The sequence below is a fragment of the Lampetra planeri genome, chromosome 13 (genome assembly GCF_965212315.1).
Source record: "Lampetra planeri chromosome 13, kcLamPlan1.2.h2, whole genome shotgun sequence".
NCBI lineage: Eukaryota > Metazoa > Chordata > Hyperoartia > Petromyzontiformes > Petromyzontidae > Lampetra > Lampetra planeri.
In genome coordinates, this window is record NC_136119.1 from 7784285 (window position 1) to 7797551 (window position 13267).

Genomic DNA, 13267 nt, shown 5'->3' on the forward strand with positions numbered 1-13267 from the left:
ACACATACATACACATGACACATACACAATACACATACATGCACGTGACACACACACGAGACACATACATGCACATGACACACACACGACACACATACATACACATGACATACACACACGACACATATACATACACATGACACACACACATGACACATATACATACACATGACACACACACACGACACACATACATACACATGACACACACACACGGCACACATACATGCACATGACACACACACTAGACACACATACATGCACATGACACACACATACGAGACACATACATACACATGACACACACACACAAGACATGTGGCCCTGCACACGCCGCATTCAGAGGAAATGACCGAAACAGCTTACTCGATGCCTGCGATGAAATAAAATACGTGTGAACTCTCTGTCATTATATTTATTTTGTTTTGGTATTTCAATAAGTTTTCTATGTGCCGTGTAATAATGATTCGGTTGTGCTTGCGAGTGCCACGTTTTTCCGAGCACCCTATTTAGAAATGAGGACGTGAATCGCAATGGACTTTCACTCCGCTTAAGTAAAGATGAAGACTAGAACAACATGGTTTGAACAAAGAGATTGCTCACAATGTATTATTACCACATTAATAACGGTTTGGAAATTGAGCACGTTTGTTTTTGACAACAACAAACAATACCCGACGAACGTCACTTACATTCATCTTCTGAAGTCTCATTGTCTTCTATTAGGGTGCATTCAATGAGAGACAAGACACCTCCAGTCTGGAAGAGACAAATCTACTTTTACTAATTCGTCAAAAAACACTTTGCATCGGGCATGCCATCTGGATTGCGCGTAGACAATTCATCCACTATATTTGGCTGCGTTAGGAGTTCAGCTTTGCCGGAGAAGGGAATAGAAACTATACGAGTTTAATTTACCTTCCATAATTGTCTCTCTCTCTCTTGCTATTTAAGGTAATAATATTACAACTATCTTGATTATAAACTTCAATCCAAGGTCAAACAATGTTGATAAACTGTGCAATATTCACGTTACATAACAACAAGATACATTTTCAGGAAGTAAGCATTCATACGAATTGAATTGGGAGGAGTGGTGGCATAGTGGTGAAGGCACCGCTCTATGAACTTACGTGACCTGAGATCCATTCATTCGTGAGCTCCCTCTTAACCAGCGAGCACCGACGAGCATGGGGAAGTATGGTCAAACAGACCTCTCATAGATTGAACGGCACACACAGTGGCGGATTGACAAAGGGCTGCAAACGTTAATTACAAGCATAATAATAATAATAAAGGTGCTATGGACTTTGTCTCACAGGAACAACATAACCTTCGCATCATAAAAGATGAAAATCACTCGTTGACAGGGATCAAAGTTGGAGCAAAAAACGAGCCACCACAGTTGTTTCCAAAGGGCCCACATCATCAGGTGAGGCCACCACAATTAATTGAGTGATTGATCGTTTTCCATTCTGATCGCTTGGAATCTATTCGACACGCCTGATGAGGGCTCACAGAAATAATTGACCTCACTCGTTTTTTCTCCCTTCCCTCCCTCTGGCACTCGCAGACTGAAACGCAAGCCTTCTTGTTTCTGCTCCAGCTGAAAAATTTAGACCCAGCAAGAAAAACGGGGGTGATTTGACATTTGCATTCAGCGTGTACGCACCCCCGCGCCAATCAGGCACACACTAATGCGCTTGTAGGCGTACCGAGGAATACAATCATGCCAATGGGGCGATGCGGAGGAGTGGTGGTGGCACAACGGTTACTTCACTGCACTGTGAATCTGTTCGATTTCCAGGCACTGCCAACAACATCAGTGGCGAGTGCTATCTGCACTGGTCCTGGGTTCACACCTCACACCAACCAGCACTGACTATCATCGCCAAGTACGGTTGGACAACGCCCATGACTTTGTGGGGAGGCGTTCATCCAGCAGTGGATTTGGAAATTGCTATAAATGATCATTCTAGATTTGAAGCTTTCGTGACTGCAAGGATTCATATTCTTAGGTTTTTTCGGTAAAGTCACGTAGGTAAAAACATTTTTTTAAATAAAAGTAAAATACATTTTTTTTTTAAATCACGACGTTTCGGAGGCATTTTTTTTACCTACGTGACTTTACCGAACAAAAAAAACTAAGAATATAAATGATAATTCTTCTATATTCTTTTCACATTCGGTTCACGTTGAGTGCCTACTGGGAAGCTCTTGATGTTATTGCTCGTTTCTGCTTCGTGGGAATAGTGAACATATAAAAGTTAAATTACACATGCGTGGGTGCATGTCAGTGCATTAGTGTGGGCGTTTGTTTGTATGCGAGTGGACGTGCATGTGTGTGTATGTGTAATTGTATGTATGTATGCGTGTGTGTGTGTTTGACTTTGTTTTTGTGCGAACAAAACCTGGATCTTTCTGAAGGAACATCTGTGATAGTTTGAAACATTCAGGCTGGTCTAACTATGATCCATTCTGGGTTTAACCAGGCTCGATTGTGTGAGGAGTGCACAGATTTTTGAAAGATCTGGACATCGCCCCATTGATGAGTTCCTCTGGCAGGAAAGGCTGCATTGGCTGGGTCACGTAGCCTGTATGCCCAGCCACCACATGCCCAAGCAGTTCTCTTTGGCCTGATAGAAGGAGCTAAACGGGCACGGTTACGGACTACAGAAGAGACGGGCTGATGTGGTTAAAGGAGAATGTGGAGCTGAGTGGACTTGGCGATGAATGGTACCAGCGGTGTCAAGATCGGCCTCTGTGGAGGAGACTCATGAAAGAGTCGCCTGGCCACTTGGAGGCAGTCGCCCTCGAACAACAATGGGAGTAACACTCACAATTCAGAGGAGGCACACAACAACGAGCAGAGTGACGGATGGATAAAATACAGCAAGTTGGCACAGTAGGGAGCACAAGTGGCGCATCTGCCAGTCATCTTCGTCAGTCATCCCATGGCACCCGGGTCTGTCCCGTGACCTACTGTCAGTGAGGCTTCGGACACTTCACGTGGCCTCAAAGGGAATTTAGCCTGGCACAATCACTGATGTTCTTGTGTGTGTGTGTGTATATATATGTGTTTGTGCGTGCGGGTGTGTGTGTGCATTTGTGTGGGCGTGTGTGTTTGTGTATTTGAGTGAGTGTGTGTGTTTGCACGTGGATTTGTGTGGGCGTACATGTGGCGGTTAACGCGCTGCGCTCCGAACCCGATGACCCGAGTTCGATTCCCGCTCACAGTGATGATTAGCTCATTCGGTGCTGGGTCTCCCCTAGGTCGACTCAGCCTCAAACGAGCACCCGGTGAGGTGTGCAAACATCGCCGCTAGAGAGACAAAGGTGGCCGGGCTTTCATAGGTGCTCGCTCACAGCACTTGTCCCGGAAGCACGTGCGTGCCTGCGCATGGCCGTACCTTGACCAGGTGCAGCTTCCCGCCAGAGCTGCGCGTGCAAATGAGGAGGTGCTTGGTGAAGAGGAAGCACTGACGCTCGCACTCCTTTTTCAGCGTCAAGGACACGAGCCGCCCACGGGAGATCCTTCCCCGCTCCACCGACGGCACCTGGATAAGGGAGCCTGCAGGCGGCCGCAAAGACAAAGGTCCCCCGGCGATTAGCCTTAAACAGACTTTTGGGGCACGTGCCCTGAGCGAGCACGTATGGGATACCCGGCACGGCCCAATGTTCCACAATGCTGATGTTATAAAAATAAAACATAATAAAATAATTCTCACGACGTTTCGGCCACAACGCAAGCAGCCGTCCTCAGGTGAAGAACAGACAGACCTGTTCTTCACCTGAGGACGGCAGACCTGTTCTTCACCTGAGGACGGCTGCTTGCGTTGTGGCCGAAACGTCGTGAGAATGATTTTATTATGTTTCATTTTTATTATTTTATTATTTCCCTTCTACGTGACTTTACCGAAAGAACCAAGAAGATGAATCCCTGCAGTCACGAAAGCTTTAAATCGAAATTTAATGCTGATGTTGTTTAAAGAGCACACCAGGCACTCATTTGAGACTGAGACAACCCACGGTGGAGACCCAGGACCGGTTCAGATATTCGTCACCGATGTTGGCTGTGATTGGGAATACGAACTCGGGTCACCAGGTTTGTCGCGCAGTGTGCTAACCACTACATCACCGCTCCCCTAAACTACCACAGAAAGACTATTACACATACATCCATACATAATACATGCAGATATTCACATGTGTGCACATGCAGGTACCCATGCATGTAAATGCACACACTTGCACATGTACACATTAACCGATTTGCAACGTCTCAATTTGTTTTGTAATTGTTCATTTATTTGCATACATGGGAACAGATATGCTGAATCGCCAAGCCAAATATCCTACTTTAGACTTGGGGAAATCACTGTAAGTGAAGACCAATGAAACTAAAACCAAACTAATTAATTTTTATTTTACCAGGTAAGGCCCACTGAGCTATATAGATATTATTCAGAAGCGACCTGGCCACAAATGATAGCCCAATGAAGAGCTTATCATGTGGACATTTATAGCAGCCAAATACTCTAAACGCATGTTTCTAAGTGTGGAGGGAAAAACCGGAGGACCCGGAGAAAAATCTACGCAAGGCCACGGGTGAGAAAATGCAAACTCCAAATATACCGGCGTCAGGGTCGGGAACGAACCCACAACCTCCGACATACCAATTAAGGTCAGCGTGACATGCGAGAAAGGGATGTAGTCAAATTCATATTCTTAGGTTTTTTCGGTAAAGTCACGTAGGTAAAACATTAAAATTAATGAAAGTAAAATAAAATAAAAATCACGACGTTTCGGAGGCAACACAAGTCTTTACCGAAAAAACCTAAGAATATGAATCCTTGCAGTCACGAAAGCTTCAAATCTAGAAGGATGTAGTCAACTTCATCCCTCTGCCGCAGTCTAAGGTGAGCAGGGAGTGACCCCGACTGCTGGCCATGCAGCTTTACCAGGGCCCGCCCAGCATCATGGAAGTCCTTAATTATCGTGAGTAGGGTGAGGGTGAGAGAATGTGAAATCATGCAGAACGACCCTAAGCCCTGGCCTCTTGATGGTCTCATCGGCATTGAGCAGGTCAATAAAGCAAGAGACGTACGTCCTGTTCTGATTCCCTACACCTCTACGAGAGCAGATACGGTGTCTGGACATACACACACTCACACACACGTCCAAGTACACACACATGTGTAAGCGTGTGTACACAAATGCACACGGGCATTTATACAGATGCACTCAGTTTTTTTGTTGCAATTGTCAATTAACTTTCCAATGAACAAATTGGACCAGCTGACTTAATAACATTAAAAATGGCAATTGAACAGCTTCAACAACAACAGCTTCACACACACACATGTCTTTCATCACACGGTTTTGATATTTCTAATTGATGTACAGTACTACTTGAACATAACTAATTTTACACGTGTATTTCTGACCACTTAAGAGTTTGTTTGCTTACTCAAATATCAACTTATCTTGCCGTTCGCTCTTGCCACCAGCAGTAGAGAAATAACCTCGCCATTGGAAGAGCGTGAGTTTCAAATCCTGGTTGTGGTGATTGACTCAGCCCATAATCCCTCTCGGGGGAGGCGTCAATGAAACGAGCACCGATTTGTGGGGAAGTCACCAAGTGGTTGTTCTATGGAGAGATTCGCCACCACCGTGGGAATGTTGAATTGTCACCATTTGCTTGGGGGCTGTAAACAGGAGGTTGAGCACTGCCTCAAAGCTCATTTGAGCAGGAAGCCACTTTAACTTCTGGACTATCAAGGTATCAGATTGTATTCCTGAACTGTCACACAGTCAAATAGTTATATTTGAAGCTTTCTTTGCTCTGAAGGAATGATGTTGCCTGAAACGTTAGCCTACGAAGGAGGTAGATATATATTTGTTATAACTGCCTGTTGCATGTGACGATACCAGTGGTCTTTTGTTTTGGGTTGAATAAAACTAAAATAACGTCAAATTTCGACGTATACATCTAAATGATGAAGAACAGACAAACAACTCAACACATTTGTCACTAACAATGTGTTGCAATTGTATCATTTGTGCTTGTGCACCACTGCCAAACGGTATCAACATTTTTGTTGTTATTTAATTATGAACAGTACGATTTGAAAAAATTATGCCATGAAAACAAAAAATAAGTGATGAAATGTAAAATTATGAAACACTGTTTACGTAAGAATGGTGGACTCCAAGCTGTCAACAAAACAACACAGAATAATTTGAAATCTTTCACAGAATGATGCCTGCGAATGTAATTTGCGTAAATGATTGCCATATATTAACTCTGACGGCATGTACACACTTTATTTTTTTTTATGAAAAGGATGCCATTAAATATAATACATACTGTATGCAGTGTCATTCCATGTGTGAAAAGCATCAAATATCACGGAATGTTTTTTTCTTCAAATTTGACATTAACATTTGGAACGTGACAAACATTTGGAAGCTTCTCTTATCTTATTTCGCTACAAGGTGCCGTTTGTGGAAGCGTTGGATTTTGATCTGTTAAAACCACGGGATTTTTCCCCTTCTTGGGATCAAATTTATCACCGCGTTGCATCATGTTCATTACTTCAAATTTTCCCCCATTCATTCCGCTGCGTTTGTCGCGTTCCATTGCGGCGTCGTGGTGTTTACGAGCGCTCAGTATGCTCCCTGAATTTTAAGAGTGCGACGGATGCGCGAGGTCAAGCATCACACGTGTGTGCATGCGAGAGACCCGTGCGAGAGCGCCGCGTGATATTGCCCACCGGGGCGCACGGATGCCTGGCCCGGCATTGTGACTCCGCAGCAGAGCCTATTAAAGTCGAGGCCCCTAAAACAGCGTCTCAAAAACACCACCTGTGCGCCACCGTGAAATCTTAACGTTCGTGCTCATTTAAGAAAGATAAAAAAAAAAGTAACAAGTTCTGAATTCTTCTTTACTTGCACGGCACGATGCACTTAAACATTCTCTCCCACCTGATGACGGACGCTTGTGTTGCGCCCGAAACGTCGTGATTTCTTTTATTTTATACCTACGTGACTTTACCGAAAGAACCAAAAAGTATGGATTCCTGCAGTCGCGAAAGCTTCAAATCAAGATTAAACATTCTCGTCACGTGCACCTCTGGTAGTTAAAAGAAGCCCGTGTTATAAAAACCATGGGTTTTGGAGGACAATGCTAAGTAGTATTGCCTTAGTGACCTTAATGCATTGCAAGCTGACAATTGCGGTATTTAAATCTGCTTTTGCTGCAATTATCAGAGAAATGCTTCTCGGTCATTGATTGTCACTAAGGCAACCACTGCGCGCGTGTGTAGATGCAAGCGTCGTGTCGAAGTGTGTAGGAGGCACCTTGTCGCACAAAGGTTTGGCTGGAATCCAACAGGATGTCGCAGCCTTCCACAATCATCCTCTCGATGGCCAGGCTTTTTCTGATGTTCTCCGTTTCACTCACCTCATCATGCATCACCCTGAGGAGCAACACACAACATCGTCATTATCATCGTGATCATTAGCCGTCATCTGTCCACTGTCGCTGGAAGAAGCCGTCCAAAACCTGTAATCACCTCGCACGGTCTTGCGATGCAACTTTCCATCTATAGCATCTGCACGCGAGCCGATATTAATACTTCGTCTCCAAGGAGGTGGTCCTCATAGATGCAATCACTCATTTGGCTGCCACTTTCATTCATCTCAACCACCAGGCAAGACACAAAATAGTTCCATTTCATTATGTAGAAAAAGCCTCACTCAGACTCGAGGCACTTTTTAAAGTGAAATTTGCATTGCCATGTTTGGCTGCTCTCTGATTGAGTTTTTCACACATATAAATAAATAGCACTGAGTGGGAGGAAGCTGAGATGCCAGAGGAATTAAATATCCATTCCAAAACGCAACGGATAACTGCTCAACCTCCTTGTATTGTCATGGTCTTGTCACCTACCGGTCCTGCGGGTAGGTTGCTCGTACACATGATATATGTTATCGGCATGTGCGAGCCACTAATCCCACATCAAAAGCAATGGCTTATAGGTGCACTCCACCAGAGCCGGCGTGATGGTGAGCAGTCGCGTCATGCTGCTATGCAACAATCATCACCTTCAACACAGAACGCCTACATGCACGTAATAAGACGCGGGTTATTTGTCCATACGTGTGCATTCTACAGCTGAGCTAAAGCAGCTATACATGCATCGTTTTATATTGTGGCAAGTTGTATTTGTCTGCATACATTTTTTATTGAAAACATTCCGCATTTGATACTGCCACGCTCGTTTGGAACGATAGCATTTCTGCCCTCCTCGCAATTCGATGACTTGTCACAATGCAGCGGTTGTCATTTGATCCAAGACTTGAGTCTTGCATGTGCCGCCACTGCAGCAGAAGGGCCTCCACTCGAAGGAACTCTGGAGGGGCACTATGGATGTCATTTGGCCGACTCTTCCACACCGGTCAGACATCTTTGAAGTGGTGGGAGCGTCCACACTTCACCCCGCCGAAAGACTTGGCCATGGGGCTCCCCACTTACAGTCGTGTACGCTTCTGGGCTGACAGGCGGGGGATTTAAGAAACTTGCACCACTCTTTTAACGGCCGCGCTGAGAGGTCTAATCGAACACGGTGGGGAAACCGTTACACGACTGCAGAATCCCTTACAATGTCGTGTGAACCGAGATTAATTATCGATTGTCACATGCGTGATTCGATGCACGTATCACAAGTGTAAAATTTATTTTAATTCAACGATGCATCGTTACACCCCCTTGCAGCTCTTCGTGTGGGTCTTCTGTGGCTAATGCGTTGGTCTGGCTGTTTCCACTCGACGACTCCACGTTACCTTGACAGCTCCTCCAGCTTCGACTTGGCAAACTCCAAGCTTTTGCGCTCCACATGCTCGTGTGGCGTGTGAGCCAGCAGCTCGTGCAGGGTGATGATGTAGCGGGGGATCTGTAGCAAGTGCCCGGCAAGTACAAGACAATCACAATCATAATTTTGTTTTAATATACTACATAAGGTCATAGCAAAAGTGGCCACTACTCAAACCATCACTGGTTGACGCTTATTGATTTTGAGGCCCTTGAACAGTGGAGGTGGAAGTTCCACATTCCTGTGACGAGGGCCAGCCTGTTCATTGTTGACTTCCCACAAAGGAGATATGATGAGCTCAAATTGAACTCCCCACCTGGGATCTGGACTCACAGCATTCAGAAAGTCAGACATAACTACGTGTGCAAAGCTGCTCATGGCCAATATTTAGCATCATGTGGAGACACTCGACAGCTGCGGCTACCATAAATGCAACTGTGCATACCAGATATGGTTCAGAGCCTGGTGCTGCTCCACAGAGGCACAAATGCCGAACTGCACGTGGCACAGCCAAGGGACATGGACCGGAGAGCATTACAGCCTGAAAACGAAAACCTACGCAGCAGGCTGGAAGCTCGTCTGCTGGTTAGACTTAGAACCGTTCTCATCTTTCCTACCCACGAACCTGAAACATGGGGTACGTTAGAAAGGTCTCCAAGGTGCGTCCCTCGCAGTCTGCCTTGCTCTCATACTGCTTGAGCAGTTTGTCGAAATCCCGGTTCTGTTTGCAGTTGGCGAGCACCTGCAGGCTGTAGTGGTGGTTGCGCACAAACTCCTGGTAGATGTTGAGCATGGGCAGGAGGATGTCGAACAGGTCCGCTGTGAAAATGCACGTTTGCAGGCAATGTCCAGGTGTGAACGGGCACTTAAACGAATAGGATAAGTAGGGGCATAGCTCGGCGCTCAATGAATTTATCAATGTACTTGTTTTGTTGAATATCGAAATGTACGCATCAACTCGCGTGTGAAATACAGTAATCGGCGTTTTCTTTTGGTGTGCATGCATCGCATGAGATGAGTTCACGTCACCCTGTAGCAATGTTGAAAAAAATACATAACCGATTGTTGAATAATAGAATGGATATCTGGATGAAAATTCGTGCAATTAAATGCTGGGCTGAGGGTGGGAGGATTGGATTGTTGCAACCAAAAAAACGATGCCCTGTTTTTATCTTGCATTATGAGAAAAATGAACATGAACAACTCACCCAGAACCAGTGTTGGCCAACTGGCAAGGCGTGCCTTTAGTCCCTGAAGGAAGATCTGGTGCAGGAACATTATGGTCTCGCTGCAAGAGAAGGAAGGAGGATTTGAATTCCGCTCGCATGCTTGCACAAGGTAGGTTAGGAACAAACACGTAAACTACATCGACTTGAACTTCCTAGGCACTGGACGTAGCCAAACGTGCTAATCGGAGGTGCGGGGTGAGGAAAACAAACTAAACACAAAAAGCAGTTCTAAAGAAATTAGCTATCAATCTAGATGATTTAAAAGTGCATAGCCCCAATGGCTTCCTAATGTCGGAAGGAAGAGCATTCCAGACAGCCACAGAAGCGCATCTGAAAGCGCGAAATGTAGTGACAGCCCTTTGTTTGATGACTAGCCAAAAGCTTCTGCAAGGATGAGGTGACGTTGAATGTTTCGCTGCACGTGCTGGGAGCTTTAGGAGAAGATTCTTCTTCAGAAGAAGCTCCTTCAGAGGAAGCTCCCAGCACACACGGCAACATATTGGACTATGGCAGAGTGAGACAGGTGAACTAATACCGGTCCCAGTGGCTGGACACGACACGCAGAAAAGGCTCCAAACCGCACCTCTCCATAACAAAGGCTCAGTCCTTTGTTATGCAGTCTATTCTTAGTCTTAAGCCTCACCTTACCATATTAATAAAAAGTGTGCCGTTCCTGGCCCTTCCCCCCTCAACCATTATATGTACGGGGTGGTATTTCTTGTGATCTCTCATTTACTTGATACAGCTGTCGTGGCTGTGACGGTTCCACCTGAAGACGGAGGCTTGTGTTGCTTATGAAACGTCGTGATTTTTTATTTTGTTTTATTTTACTTTTATTATTTTACATTTTTTACCTACGTGACTTTACCGAAAAAAACCTAAGAATATGAATCCTTGCAGTCACGAAAGCTTCAAATCTAGAACTTGGTGAAGAGCTTATTTTATATTTATAGAGTGCCTTTTCTCAAGGCGCTCTACATCGTTTAAAAAGCGCTAACACAAATAGAGTGATTTCAGGGGCGTGCAAGTGCTGAGGGGCGAGTCACCGTAACAGAGGAGACGCGGGGGTCACAAAAGGGCAGGGGAGGGACGGGAAGGAGTGGAGGGGTGAAGGGATGGAAGAGGAAGAGAATGGCCAATGGAAACAAAATAGGTGAGGCTTTTAGAGAGGCAGCACCTGTTTAGGAAGATGCTGCTGACATCGTCGTGCAAGATGGTTGGCTTCTTGGAGCTGGCTGCCATGCGCAGCGGGCGCAGGAAGATGTTGACGAGCGTGTGCAGCTGCGTCACGTACTCGGTCTCCGCCTCCAGCATGCTGAACACGATGCGGTTGCGCTTGCGCATGCTCTCGGCGTGCGGCGAGCGGATGTAGTCCTGCACGATGGTCTTCCACTTGCGCCGGCACAGCCAGCCTCGCAAGAAGCTCTGCACCTGTGGGATAGGTTTGCAGACTGAAATGTTCGTCGATTGTGAAGCGTCGTTTGTCGTTTAACGAACGACGACTGTGAGTGGATGGAAATCATCAAGCGTGACAATCACTATGACCAGCCAAAAAAGGCCTGAGCACAACTGACCATGATGAGACTAAATTAACGACATGTATTCTTTTCGATTTAAAGCTTTCGTGACTGCAGGGATTCATCTTCTTGGTTCTTTCGGTAAAGTCACGTAGAAGGGAAGTAATAAAATAATAAAAATAAAACATAATAAAACAATTCTCACGACGTTTCGGCCACAACGCAAGCAGCCGTCCTCAGGCGAAGAATGAGACATTATCAAGCTAGGAGCTTATATAGGTGTAGCGAGGAGGATCTCCAAAATCCTGATTAAACACAAGATCCAGGTCCGATTCAACACAGTACATAAAATCCGTGATCTGGTACCGTCTGTAAAAGATGTGATTCCAGACATACAGTACCCTGGCGTCTACAAACTAAGTTGCCTCTGTGGTAGCAGTTACATTGGGGAAACCAAACGACACGTCTCAGACCGCATTCGTGAACATAAAGCTGATCTAAAACACGGTAGGACAAACACCTCAGCCGTGGCAGACCACTGTTACAACTCAGTGGGCTCACATGACATTGACTTCTCCAAGACGGAGGTTCTCTGCAAGCCATCTGGCTATCATGAGAGATTCGTTCATGAGGCGATCCACATATACAAACACAGAGACAATTTTAACCGAGAAGATGGATTCAGGCTTAGCAATCATTGGAAGGACGTAATAAACCATTTCGATACACATTAGGGTGAGTTGAATAATACATAGTGTTATATTAAAATGTATAAAGTATAGGGTTGTTTACAGCAATACAGTATATAATTTAATGTTGGGTTTATCTATGGCAGTATATAGTACTGTATATGCTAAGAGAATAACGTTTAGATGGAAGTATATTATATACTTCTTACGACGTAGAATTGTAATTTATTAATTGTTGTCAGTAACTCAGCTTATTGTAGAGTATAGTAAGTATCAGTTTATATTTTAGTTTTTTATGTAGTTTTTACTTTGGGTTTTCTACGTGGTTGTTTGGTAAATGCAGCTACATATCATTAACATTCCTTTCCTTTATTAACGTTGTTCCTTGCGCCCCCCCGTGGTGCTGTTGATCCTGCATAATGCATGGGCATAATGGGACTTTGAAACCCCTCCGCCCCCCCTCCTACGCATTGCCCATTGGTATGCTAAAATTCCTCTTCATATGCACATTCTTTTGTTAAGGCGCTCCTCCTCGCTACACCTATATAAGCTCCTAGCTTGATAATGTCTCATTCTTCGCCTGAGGACGGCTGCTTGCGTTGTAGCCGAAACGTCGTGAGAATTGTTTTATTATGTTTTATTTTTATTATTTTATTACTTCCCTTCTACGTGACTTTACCGAAAGAACCAAGAAGATGACATGTATTCTGAATGAAGCTGCAGATTGAAATCAATTAGGCGGGGGTGGGAATTAATTAACTCAGAGTGGATAAAATATTGGACTGCTTTTAGTCGCCTCGGCTAAACGAGTAAAGAAACAAAATCCGCAAACTAAGACCTGAGTAGAGTGTCACAGGTTTGCATCCGCTATACTCAGACTCTGACGTGAACAAACAATGCTCACACAATTTATCCTCATAGACCACCACCACCATCATCTTCATCATCGTGACATC

The 13267-nt window shown here is 44.9% G+C and overlaps 1 protein-coding gene across 1 annotated transcript in view; it reads right to left on the minus strand.

Annotated features, from left to right (window-relative positions):
- The window catches only part of LOC144722023 (ras-specific guanine nucleotide-releasing factor 2-like), an 85319-nt gene that overhangs the window by 20601 nt on the left and 51451 nt on the right, over positions 1–13267 (minus strand). Inside the window, exons 5-11 of the mRNA XM_078600086.1 lie at positions 11283–11536; positions 10085–10164; positions 9502–9695; positions 8848–8957; positions 7363–7481; positions 3411–3571; positions 693–759 (exon numbers count right to left, since the gene is read on the minus strand). Coding sequence (XP_078456212.1) covers positions 693–759; positions 3411–3571; positions 7363–7481; positions 8848–8957; positions 9502–9695; positions 10085–10164; positions 11283–11536 — 985 coding nt within the window. The remainder of the gene's footprint in view (positions 1–692; positions 760–3410; positions 3572–7362; positions 7482–8847; positions 8958–9501; positions 9696–10084; positions 10165–11282; positions 11537–13267) is intronic.